Here is a 12,254-nt window from a genome sequence, read left to right as displayed (position 1 = left end):
TGTTCACAACCAGCACTCTTGTCTTTTTGCGGCAGTGTCGTGCGTATTTACAAATAGGATATCGCTTTCCGGCTTGCTTTCCGGCTGTTTCCAGGCAACAGAAGCCTAAAATGAATGTAAACAACGAAGACTTTAACGATTTTATATACATGCTGATTCACGGTCAGATTCTTATTGATAGAAGTTCCTATAGATACGTCTTCATATGACAATAGAAAAACGTAACTGTGATTTCTGAATAAGTTGCGTGAGCACTTTTAAAGGCTTAGGAAGTCTTAGATTTAGAGTAGTATGGTAACGTTACATAGCTAACGTTAGCCAGATTGAGATATGACTAAGCATGTTATCTTGCAAAGTTTGCAAAGTTACATTTTGATAAACAACGTGAGTGAGCTTGCTGGCTAACCACATTTGATTTAATTTATCTAAAGAAGTATTTTGTCACCGAGAGCATTCTGGATATATATCGAATGTCAGTTAAAATGTCACTGAAAATGTAAGCTTTGAAAAACAGAGAGATTGAAAGAAATGAGACGCGAGAAAAAGCCAAAAGATGGCGGAGTATACTAAAGGGAAATTTATTTTGTATTTTAATTACAGTGGCTCTGAAGTGCAAAACATACATTTTAAGCCTTGAGGTGCAGATGCAACATATAAAAACAAAAACGTGCAGTCCTGAAGTGCAAAAAAGCACCTCATGACCACTCCTTTTTGTTTTTGCATGTTGCATCTGCACCTCAGGCCTGAAAGTTTTTGTTTTTGCGGTTTCTTTAGTTTTGTGTGTTGCACTTCAGAGCCACCGTGACTGTATTTAATGTCTATTTGGTAACTTTTTTTCTTTACTTGGCTAGATCGCTAAAAACTTAGACTGTATGGAAAGATACCTTTCACATTCAGACACATTTTGTGTGAATGCGATACTGTTTTGCACATGCACTTTGCTTATAAGTACGATTCCGGTTGTGCATTCAGAAGACTATTTACTTGGACAGCTCTGGTTGTTAAAATGGGTCTCCAAATACACTAAACGTCTACACCCAACAACTTTGCCTGTGAATAAGTATTCTTAACATGTGAAATGGTTGAGAGGAATACTGTTTTACTAAGTGAATGAAGAGACCAGATGACAGAGGACAGTTTCAATTTATATATGGGCCTCTTGTGAACATACATACACTCAGATTTACAGATACCTTTTGGGATTGAAGTGTAGGCTACATGGTCTGTTTTAAATGGAATTACTCTTGGTAAAGCAGAAGACCTCTACTTTTGAAAAGAATGAACAGAAAGAACTTTTTACCTTTTAAAGTCAAAAACTTTATTGTACAGTGCTTTCATTTTTCCAATGCCATCAAAGTTTTTTATGTGACATCAGGCAATACCCCATCCTCTTTGACAATGAAATGGCAAAGTGTGACATTCAATCCTGTCCTTGGGTCTTTCTCACAAGGGAAACCAGCCACTTGTATCTGCTGATGGAAATGTGACACAAACTGAGCTGTCTTTCTTCCCAGGCACAGAGAGAGAGACAGGCGAACAGCTGGGAGCAGGCCCAGTGCACAGACAGGCTGGGTGGTGACAGTGACAGGACTTTAGGTTTAAGAGGAAGGCTGTCCACATTTTATCAAGACAAACACACTACAAACTATACAAACGTAAGAAAAATAGACACCATATATTCTTGTGCTTTCATTTATACACTTTGGACAGGATAAAAGCCCATAAAGTTTTTTAAGCAGAAAGAATGTACTGCATCATATCACTGGTTTTCAGTGAGTCTGACATCTTGGAATAGCTTTCACAATCATATAAAAATCTTACGTTTGAGATAAATAACCTTCATTGAATGGTTCCAGAATTCTTTTCACCTCTGTATGCAGACACTTCATATTTTTATCAGCATTACAGAAACTAACACACAGGTCTGACTCTTACAGTCAGATGAAAGGGGTACATACAGAGTATACATCACACCTTGTCTCAACGACCAACTTTAGTAAGCACATCCATGAATTGGGGGGGGGGGGGGGGGGGGGACATGGACATGAAAAAGAATGGAACAGCCAGATACAGCCAGAACACCTGTTTGTTTAAAGCATGGGGAACATAACTTTTCAACCCACTTGTTCCTCATCAGATTCCTCTTTGACCCGAGTAGGACCAGGCAGGTGTAAGTGTGGTGGGTGATGAAGATGACCTCCAATCAGTGGGCGGGAGCTTCTAGAATATCCCTAGACTCAGAGAAATTTGTCATGGGTACACGTTGGGGGATGAGGAGAAAGGAGTGATGTACATGGAATGGCAGCATTAGAATATTTGAAAGGAGCAGCTCCTGAACAGCTGAGTCAGCTAAGGCTCTTATTCCCGACAGGTCAAATCCTACACGCAAGACCAAGGTTTGAGACCTGTCATTCACTGACAATAGCTGAGAGTCCCTTTCAGTGGAACACAACTGGCCTCATTCTGCCACAGTGGGGTGGGTGCTGTTGGCCAGGGTTCCCACATAACACTGCTCTCGCAGCACCCTGTGACTCGTCAGGTGCCTATGAGTCACTTAAATGATTTCAGGGAGATGGGTGCATCTTCATTTCCGCATTTGCTCTCCTGGTGCATTGTGGGAACTGTAGTGTGAAAAATAGTAACTGCTGGAATCAGATGACTGCATTGCTGAGCAGTCCAGCTCTCCTGTGCACAAAGAAAGGATTCTCATGGTGTGACGAGCCAAATGTACAGTGATTCAACAAAAAGGGGGGAAAATGTGAAAAAAGGATGCTGATGCAATTAAAAATGCAAGAATTTAGGATTTTTACTGCAGTCCAAAGAAGGTGCTGAAGGAAAGCACTGAATCTCCTCGACCATTTCTCTTTTAAACTTGGTCAAACAGAACCAGAAACACAGCAAAACACTACCAAAACACCTTTAAAGAAAGACAGTCATTATTTATTGCTACTCCAAACACCACCACTTTCAGTGAAATTACAAACTAAGGGAGAGACACTGTCTGGGGCACTGCAAGGCAGCAGGAGAGGATGGGGTGTTTTCAGGCACAAAATGCTTGGACTAGAGCAGGACCTGCTGCCTAGCTACACAAACACACACAAAACACCACCCACCTTGTGTCTATGAACCTCAACACCTGCACTATCTTAGAAGGGGGATCAGACACCTGAAACCACACCTGATCCCTCACTGCCGTTCAGAGGAATCTGGGGATGCAGAGCATCAGAGTGGGGCAGCCCTCTCTTCAATCTATGTAGCTGCGTTTGTGCCAACAGCTAATGCAACTTCACTATCACATACGGCCAACTGCATTATGGGTAGCTATAAACTTCCATTGTGCCAAAAAAGAAAAATATTACAAGGCTGAAGGCATAGACATTTCAACCCACTAAAACCTCTCTTTATACCGATATACAACCTTTTTTGTCCATTTACTGTCCATGTGCAAATCACTAGTTTTGATACATGTGCAAGTATCTGTAATTGGTGACGTTTTGTATCGGCCCCCTCCGAGGGTAGAGGCATGAGTGAGCCCTTTGGCAGACTGGCCAGAGATTAACCCTTTCCTCGGCCTCAGAGAGCGCTGAAAGAGAAGAGGCGTGTCTCTGGGCGGAGCAGAGCACTGACAGCAGCAGGGAGAGGCTGTTCATTGCTGCTCGTCATGACAACAGTCAAGTTCATCCTATTTTTCCCCCAATAGCAAATGGAGAAGAGTCCACAAGGTGTCTCTCTTTTTTTCCTTCCATTCTAAGTGGCTCAGCACTCTTCAACGGGGCTGAAAGGTCCTGTCAGTCTCATTTCTGAGTGGTAATGTACAGCTCCATTGCTCAGTTCCCCTCTTTCCACATGGGATTCTCTGACCAGCAGATCCCCCCCCCCAAAAAAAATAAAGAAACAACATCCCAGACTGCATGCCCACCCCTCCCCCAAGAAAAATGTCCCAAATCCAAGGTCCTTAGCATTGGTCCCCTAGTGAGTGGGAGGGTGGGGAGGGACTCCCCCAATTCTCTACACTCCAGACCCTGCCCTCTGCCTAGAAGCTCACCCAGCAGGGGTGTGGTGTGTGTGTGGGGGGGTGGGGGGGGGGGAGGAGCTTGGGCAGGGCCCGGTGGGGCGTAGCAGGGCGGGGTCAGTTGGTCTCGTAGGTGGACAGCAGCGCAGCGTCCACGGGCTCCATGCAGGACGGGCAGGTGAAGGAGCGCATGAGCCAGTCATCGATGCAGTCCAGGTGGTAGATGTGCATGCAGGGCAGGAACCTGATGGGGTCTCCATACACAAAGTCCAGCATACAGATCACACACCTGCATGGGAGACAGCAGGGGGTGCAAGAGAGCAGGGGAGGAGAGGCATCCATTACCATATGAAACGCACAGCTTCAAATCGCAGAGGTGATTTTATGGTGAAGAGTACAGAACACATGAATCAAAGAAAACTGAAGTTACACAAATAACAGACAGAAACAAGAGTGTGTCAGTTCTCCCACAGGGTGGTAAGAAAATCAAACAGAACATGTGTTCGTGTGTCCGTGTGTGTGTGTGTGTATGAGTGCATGTGTGTGAAGAAAGACGAAGAATGCATCTGTGTGCGTGTGTGTGTGTGTGTGCGGATGCGTGAGGGACAGTGATGCACTCACTCTCTGATCTTCTTTTCGGAGCCATCCTTCCCCCCGTCGTACACGCCCTTGGGGAGGTGCTGGATGAGGCCGATCCTCTGCGCAATGCGGACCTGCTCCTCCTCCGTCAGCTGGGAGGCCAGCCGCGTCTGACTGGGGGTGGGGTGATACACAGGCACCTCAGCCTGCTCCTGGAACACACACACACACACACACACAGAAACATCAGGCCAAAGCTCCAATCACCTGCAAGCATTCCCCTGGCAATGGAAATGAGGGTGTAATGAAAGCTAGAGTCCAGCAGGGGGAACGCTCTCCTTTGTTCACAACAACTCTAAACTACTGCTACTGCACACTCTGAGAATTTGTGCGTGTGTGCATGTGCTTACATCACCCCCTTATTTATACTTACAATAAAAACAAATGGTTATAAGACAGGGCTTGTCTCATTCGGTTCAGCACAAATTAAACCATAACCCCACCCATTCACAAGACACACACATTTGTGCATGAGGGTACTGTTCCATAAAAGTTTTGAATTTTGCTGTTATAATAGTATATATAATAATAATAATAATAATAATAATAATAATAATATTAGTAGCCTGTGCTTAATTTCACAGCATAGCACATATGTGATGAGACACACAAAGAGCTTTCATCTGACACCAAACTTGTGTATGCATCATGTGTAGATGAGAAGTTTAATTTAATCAAATTTCATACAGAAGACATGGCTGGAAAAAATGGAAAAGAACTTCAATTATACCATTGTTTTAAATGACATAAGACAGAAATATGAAATACAGCCCTGCTGGGTAGCTCAACAGTATAAATCACATTACACAAACATTACAGAAACTCTCAGAGGGTTATGCACATATATAACTCCAAATAACCCACATATAGGTTGCAGAAATTTCTCACATCCTGGAATTGAGATTACTCTTAAAGACTGCTGTCCAGAGAAACTGTCCTCTGCAAATCACAAACATGTTGAACGATGCGGGCCAGAAACAAAACTGGGGTTGGTTCTTTCAAGTGAGCTTTGCTTTTTCTGTTTCTGAAACACAAGTAAACTTATGAGAGCTAAACTACAGTGCAGTAAAACATAGCTTTTTATTTTCTGTATTAGACTGCTGACATATTTTGATTCACTGGTTCACAGAAAGATTTCTCATCTGATAATTACAAATGACAAAGCCGATTACAATATTTTTATTTAGAAGCTAGACTGAGATGTTATCAATATCCGTGACATTGTTTTCTCTTGAGAGACCTACACAAAGAGTTGACTGTGTGAAAGGTACAAGCATCCTTTCCTGTTGAGTCTACTAAAATAACACCCCTTCAGAGTTATTTCTGTCAGAGTTGCTGCCCTGCAAAGCTGAGTCCAGTTCAGCCGCTCTTTCTGTATTCCCCAACAGTTCACACCGACTCTTTAATGGGGTCAGTGATAGCGACTGATCTGGGATCAGAGGGTCACAGATTAGCACTAGTAGCCTGGTGCTGGCACGCAGCTGGCTGCATTTCTGAGGTCGGAAGAGAGAATGGAACAAGCCTAAGCCTTTGACAAGCGGCCATGAGATAAGCTCATTTGGGGCCAAATGAAAAGTCCTCATCTTTGTTTCGCAACTCCCACAGGGGCACGAAGGGGACAGGCCGGCCGTAAAATGGCAGTCACTTTGGACTTTGGAAGCAGAAGCCTTATCTCTGAAACCACTGCATGCACACCACACCGTTACCCCAGTGACGGCCGATGTAGGTCATGGCCTGGCTACGATCTCCTGTTACAGCCATTGTAGGTTGGCTATTGAACACACTGTCGCTTACTGATCCTGGATCAGCATCAGTTTTCTCCCCACATTATGGCTGGGGTTAGGGCCAGGGTGGGATGAGCAGATCCTGAGAAATTAATGTTGCAGAGACGTCAGAATATTTACATAACACTGGTGACCCACACGGCCCAATGTCATGTACTTTCATCACTGCAGGGCTTCAGTTACTTTTCTTGTAAAGGGATACTCTTGGTGATATCCAATCACCAGCTGGAGGCAAAATCACATCCTGACATTGTTGATTTTGTGGTGCAGAAAGCTCCAGTTCTATGCAGACATTGCTACGCTGGCATTGTTGATTTTGTGGTGCAGAAAGCTCTAGTTCCATGCAGACCTCGCTACACTTTACCAGTCAGTGGGAATGCACTTGAAAGCCACTCCAATAAAACCTTGAAACTCCCTTGAGGGGTGTGGCTTTGGATCACTGAACACCCTACTGCATTCAGAAACACTGCGTCATTCCAGTTCTGACAAACGCTGGGTCTTTATGCAGGGGAATTCCAGCGAAAGGGGCCTAGCTAAACACGCTCAACGCGGAGCTCCGCTACTGACCAGGAATACTGTACATACTGTACTGACAGGATCCTCGCGATAACATCTTACCTAAACAGTGTTGCAAGCAACATCCACAGTGCTGTTTTCCATTTCAATATTAGTTTAAGACATTGCCGTGTGAGAAAGACGGTGGGGGGAAGGGAGTGGGGAGGGGTAAGAGGGGGGGGGGGGGGGCAGGAAGAGAGAGGAAAGAGCATATGTGGAAGAGTAAGAGTCTGAGGTCTGAGCCACAGCTTTGTGGAGGTAGCAGGGAGGACAGCGCTAACCCAGTGGGGGCATCCTGTTTCCAGCAGCAGCCCCCAGGCACTCAGCACTGTCCCTGACAACGCCAGCTTCCTATCAGACTGGAGGCAGACAGGGTCTGACTCCAAAACAATGAGTCCCCCCTCACTCTGCACGCACACACACACACACACACCCAAAAAACACACGAATAGCACTCCTGATATCTGCACTGCATTTTGCACTGACACCTTTTCAAATATGGCTAGTTGTGTCCTTGTTTGTACAACACTTCAGGCCATTTTGTTAAATACACTTTGTATTAGCATTCAGAAGATAATGTGGATAAGATCATTCTGCTGAATCTCAAGCACACACACAGATACATGCGACACACACACTCATATGTAATCATACACAACACTCACAAACACAAATACATACACACTCATGCATGTGTAATCATATGAAACACACATGTGCCTGCAGTCTTGCTCGAATACTCATGTGCACGCACACACACATACACATGCAAACACGCAACTGCAGAAACACAAACACCTGTTGTCACACACTATACATATACATACATACTCCTGGAATATACGTAGAAGCCCTGTTAAAAAGGTGATGTGTGATTTATGTCAAAGCTTGGGTATCACTTCTTTTTCTATTCTCCCTTACTGTCCTGCAAATGGCCATGGTATAATCATGACCTGAGAATCGGGCGACCTTTTGATCTGACTGCCCATGCTGCAAGCTTACTGAGTGTGATACACTTCCAGAAGGCTAGAGCATTCACTTTCTCACCCAAAATAAGATTTTGGGAACAAGGGCAAGACCTGGGTTCCATATAACTGTTTCAGACAGGGTTTTCCTTCCAAGGACTCCGCTAAATCTGCCGAGACAACAGCAGACATTTATAAACCAGGAGGGCACTCCACACACCCTCGGCAGAAACCCAAAACACACCACGGACAATGCGGCTCCCTATTTCCAAGGGGGGGAAAAAAAAAAGCTCTTGTTTTGCCTGGAACATTCTTGGCAAACTATTCTGGAATGTGTTAAGACTGAAGGGTATTTGGGTTCTGAGGCAGGCTGTCTTTTTCTGCTGCCCGTGCTTCAGAGACTAGCCTCATTTCTTAAAGCTGAAAGCTCCAAAGAGAAGCAGGAGAGAGTCACACCTCCTCTGGCTGTGACACTGCAGAACACTGCCCGCACGATACCATCACCCCACTGTACATGAATCTGAGAGCTGTCGAACTGGTTCCCTCTCTCTGGTTGGATTTTATAATGAGGTCAGGTCAGTTCCTGAATACACACCACCCGCGAAATGTCTTTAAGGAACAGCCGCTAGTGTGAGTGTAAAAAGAGGCACAGTACAGCTATGATGCAGCTTACTTTCAGTGCTGTCCTTACTTTGCAGCTACAAGTTGCAAGTTACAACTGTTTGACCATATTACCCTTTATCCTGAAATGTGAAATAAAGTTCAACCGTAAGAGGAGCTCTGGGTAAGTCCATAACATCCATAAGATGTGGGATCAGCCCTAATTCTTGCTCACATGGTCACAGCATTATGATAAAAAATAATGAAGCTGATTCAGGGTCAATACCTGCAAGAAGAAACTATGGTTTGTACACTGCAAAAGAACTCACTCCCACTTTGAACTTGAGAAGTGGGTAGCACCTGCTGCGGGACAAAGACAGCCTGCTTGGACCTTGCCCCCCTACACTCTGACCCATGTTCAGCACAAATAACACCAACAAGAAAGACAACAGATAAGAGAAATCTAGGCCTATATTACTACAGCAAGTTCACTCTCATTAGACACACGCATTTGCTGAGTTAAACCTAATATGGTACACTACATTACATTATTGTCATTTAGCAGCATGAGTAAATTTATCCATCTACACAGCTGGATATTTCCAGAGGCAACTGTGGGTTAAGTTCCTTGCCCAAGGGTACAACAGCAGTGCCCCAGCAGGGATTTGAACCAGCGACCTTTCAGGTTACAAGCCCTGCTCCTTACCACTATTCCACTCCACTACCATACTGGGACAGTGCAAGCCCAGTACCCTTCAAGAGGTCAGCACGACCAATCCAAAAAACCCAAACCAGGACAGAACGCCACGGCCAGGGAGGATATTGTACTGTGAGTAGGGACTCGCAGAGGCAGCGCTGTTTTAATTCAGGCTACAGACGGCAGATGGTGAGGATAACCCACACTAACTCATATCCATCCCAATTTCAGCTTCAGAGAGACAGACACACACATCCACAGACCCAAAGAGAGAGAGTGATGGAGATATGAAAGATGATTACAGACGCTGTGAGACAGCAGTCCAGCTACTGAAACAGACACTAAGTGATGGAAGGGTGAAGCTTCATGAGCCCATGTTACCAGCAACTCCCTGTCTTGAAGCAATCACAGTGTTTTGTTATGGACAACCAAGCCTTTGTCTGGCTCATCTGAGTCAGTGACTGATGGTGGCCGGCAGCTCCATCCACTAAGGCCTTTAAGAAGCATCACCCTACATTACAGAAACTGGGTGAGTCAAGATCGCGTCTCACAGAGAAAAGCTGGGGTAACTTCTCAGGTGTTCCACTTCCTGTCCCACAGGAAAACTTGCTCCTGCGAATGATGCACAGCATTACCGTTCCCTCTAAAGGTCAGAGCTTCTCAGGCGTTTCCCTGACAACAGTCACACCACATCACCGTAATCCTCGACGGTGCTAAGATTCAGACCCTTTTCACACAGATCCAAAACACATGCGAAAATAGAATAGAAGAGGGTTTCATAAAAGGTGGACGCTATTATTCAAGGTACATGATGTACGATCATGCTTTTGGAATCACGCTCCCTTCATAGGGACCGCTCAGTTTGAAAGTCAAGGGTGATGACACATTTCCTTTAGACACGCCCACTCCTGCCACTTCCTGGTTTATAAGATATAGGACACGTAATATTATTATGCATTACCATACTGTTTTTTTTATTATTTGATCTTGTCATAAATGTACAGTAACAGGGTGCTGTGCTGTTTCTTGAAATCCAAAGAGTAAAACAGTACTTCTCCTAACGGCTACATCAGTCCTTTAACGCTTTGTAACGGAAAACCATATCCTCCTTATGCTTTACTGACACAATCTAGCCAGCTGAAGCGATTTGCCGTTTTAGAGGTTTAGACCTGTTTACTTTGCAGTCACCATTCTTTGGACAGTCGACAGTCTACGGATGGTGTTGCTAAAATAATGACTGGTGAATCTAGGCCAATACACAACCCTGAACTCAAAGCCTTCGCTATTTTTGACATGCGATGTCCCTGCGTAACAGCAGTAGAAGTACGTTCGTAACATTTAACATTAAACACAACAGCTTTCGTTAATCTTACGGGAAGTAGACTTTTTTTCAAATGCCAAAAGTAGGAGCGCCTTGCAAATTCAGTTATAAGGAAAAGTACACAGCAGCAAACGAGCTAGCTACCTACGATCTGTGACTGCTAGCTGGACAACTAGAGGTAACGTTAAATTAGAAAACATTAGCCTGATGCATACCTTGACAATATTCGTAAACCAGTGTCAGTTAGCTTGCTATCTAGGTGCCACGACACAACCATCAAGAGGCCGTTAAGCAAAGAGAGTGGTGATCAGTTAGCTATCAACAATGTATACTATTGATTTATGTGATGCGTTACCTGGTATGGAGGAGGCGGTTCCTGGTCTGGGTCGGGCCCGTCACCATAACTAGCTCTGTCCGACTGGGAATCATGCAGCAAAGAGATGTCATCCGAAGTAGGAGAGTTCAGACAGTTGCCCATCTCCCCCTCTTCGCACCCCCGTGTAGCTCTGTCGTTTAACTCGCCAGCTAAACTATTGCTGCGATTCCCCAAACTCCTTCCACGCCGAAATCTTTAGGAGACTGTGCTAATCAGGTCCCCCGTGCATTACGAATTATCAGAATTATTAGAGCAGGTCTATTCAACACAAACAAACCATCTCGACACAAAGAAACTAGAGTTAGCCACAAAGCAAGCTAGCCAGCTAACTGGCAGTCTTCAAAAAATCCACTGAGACCGAACGGTGAATGCTGCCTCTTCTCTTACACACGCTTTAACCCTAACGATAAGGATTTCTTTTCAAAGCCTCACTACACTGCTTGTCGTTGATGTTGTTTTAGCCAACAAGGAAAGCTCATTTTCTTTTTCCGCCCATAGAAAACTGAGCAGCTGTTGGAGACATGGGCACAACGTCATCGTCTGAGCGTTCGCGTATTACGTCAGAGAGGAGGTTCAAATTCCAATTTCGGCTGGACTTTGCGAGGGCTTCTTCTGGGCACATTGTTTGATTACAAAAAACTACTGCCTGTGGGACAGGTTCAAATTGTTCTATCAGTACGAAATAATATGCCCTTGAATTCGTGGTGTGAGGATTTACTGTTAATTACCAAGGATTAACTGGTTATGATCATCTGCAAATCACTGAGCACAAGTTTATAAAATGATGATACAATGAGCAAAACTTACATGTTTAGTGAATAAACTAAATCACAAAATATTCATAGTATTATGTTAGGAAACTCAAACCTAAGTATCTTAATTTGACAAATTGTGCTAAAACCCCATTCTGTAGTTGCAATAACTGGAATCCATATAAATATTGTAGCTAAACCCTTTCATGGTGATTTAAGACTTAGATCAACTCCAACTGAGCTTTACAGAAACAAATATTTGTATAGCAGGGTACATGTCTGGTTGTTTTATCTACTCAAGGTCAAGTGTGGTATTTAAACACTGAGTCCCTGTGTTACATGTAGCACCTCACTGGTAGTTTTATGAGTTGTCAATGTAAAACGTCTTCAAATAATAATAATTTAAAAAAAGGAATCTGCTTATGTTGGTATAGGATGGGCAAACATCCTTGATTTGTACCTGAAAAACTGAAATGGCTCAACCTTTGGGGCATGGAAAAAAAGCAGACACCCACTAAAAAGGGGGAACTGAACTTTAGTTTATTGCACCCTA

At 44.2% G+C, this 12,254-nt stretch overlaps 1 protein-coding gene across 1 annotated transcript; it reads right to left on the bottom strand.

Annotated features, from left to right (window-relative positions):
* Positions 1–2,031: 2,031 nt before the first annotated feature.
* LOC118796152 (RING finger protein 11-like) lies at positions 2,032–11,195 on the bottom strand. Its single transcript, XM_036555005.1, has 3 exons — positions 10,929–11,195; positions 4,634–4,803; positions 2,032–4,301 (listed from the first exon to the last, which is right to left on the bottom strand). The coding sequence occupies exons 1-3, from the start codon at positions 11,049–11,051 to the stop codon at positions 4,130–4,132; spliced, it is 465 nt and encodes a 154-aa protein (XP_036410898.1). The 5' UTR covers positions 11,052–11,195; the 3' UTR covers positions 2,032–4,129.
* Positions 11,196–12,254: the final 1,059 nt, after the last annotated feature.

This window comes from Megalops cyprinoides, chromosome 20 (assembly GCF_013368585.1).
Source record: "Megalops cyprinoides isolate fMegCyp1 chromosome 20, fMegCyp1.pri, whole genome shotgun sequence".
Classification (NCBI taxonomy): Eukaryota; Metazoa; Chordata; class Actinopteri; order Elopiformes; family Megalopidae; genus Megalops; species Megalops cyprinoides.
The sequence above is the reverse complement of the archived record's forward strand: the minus strand, read 5'-3'. Positions and strand labels throughout refer to the sequence as shown.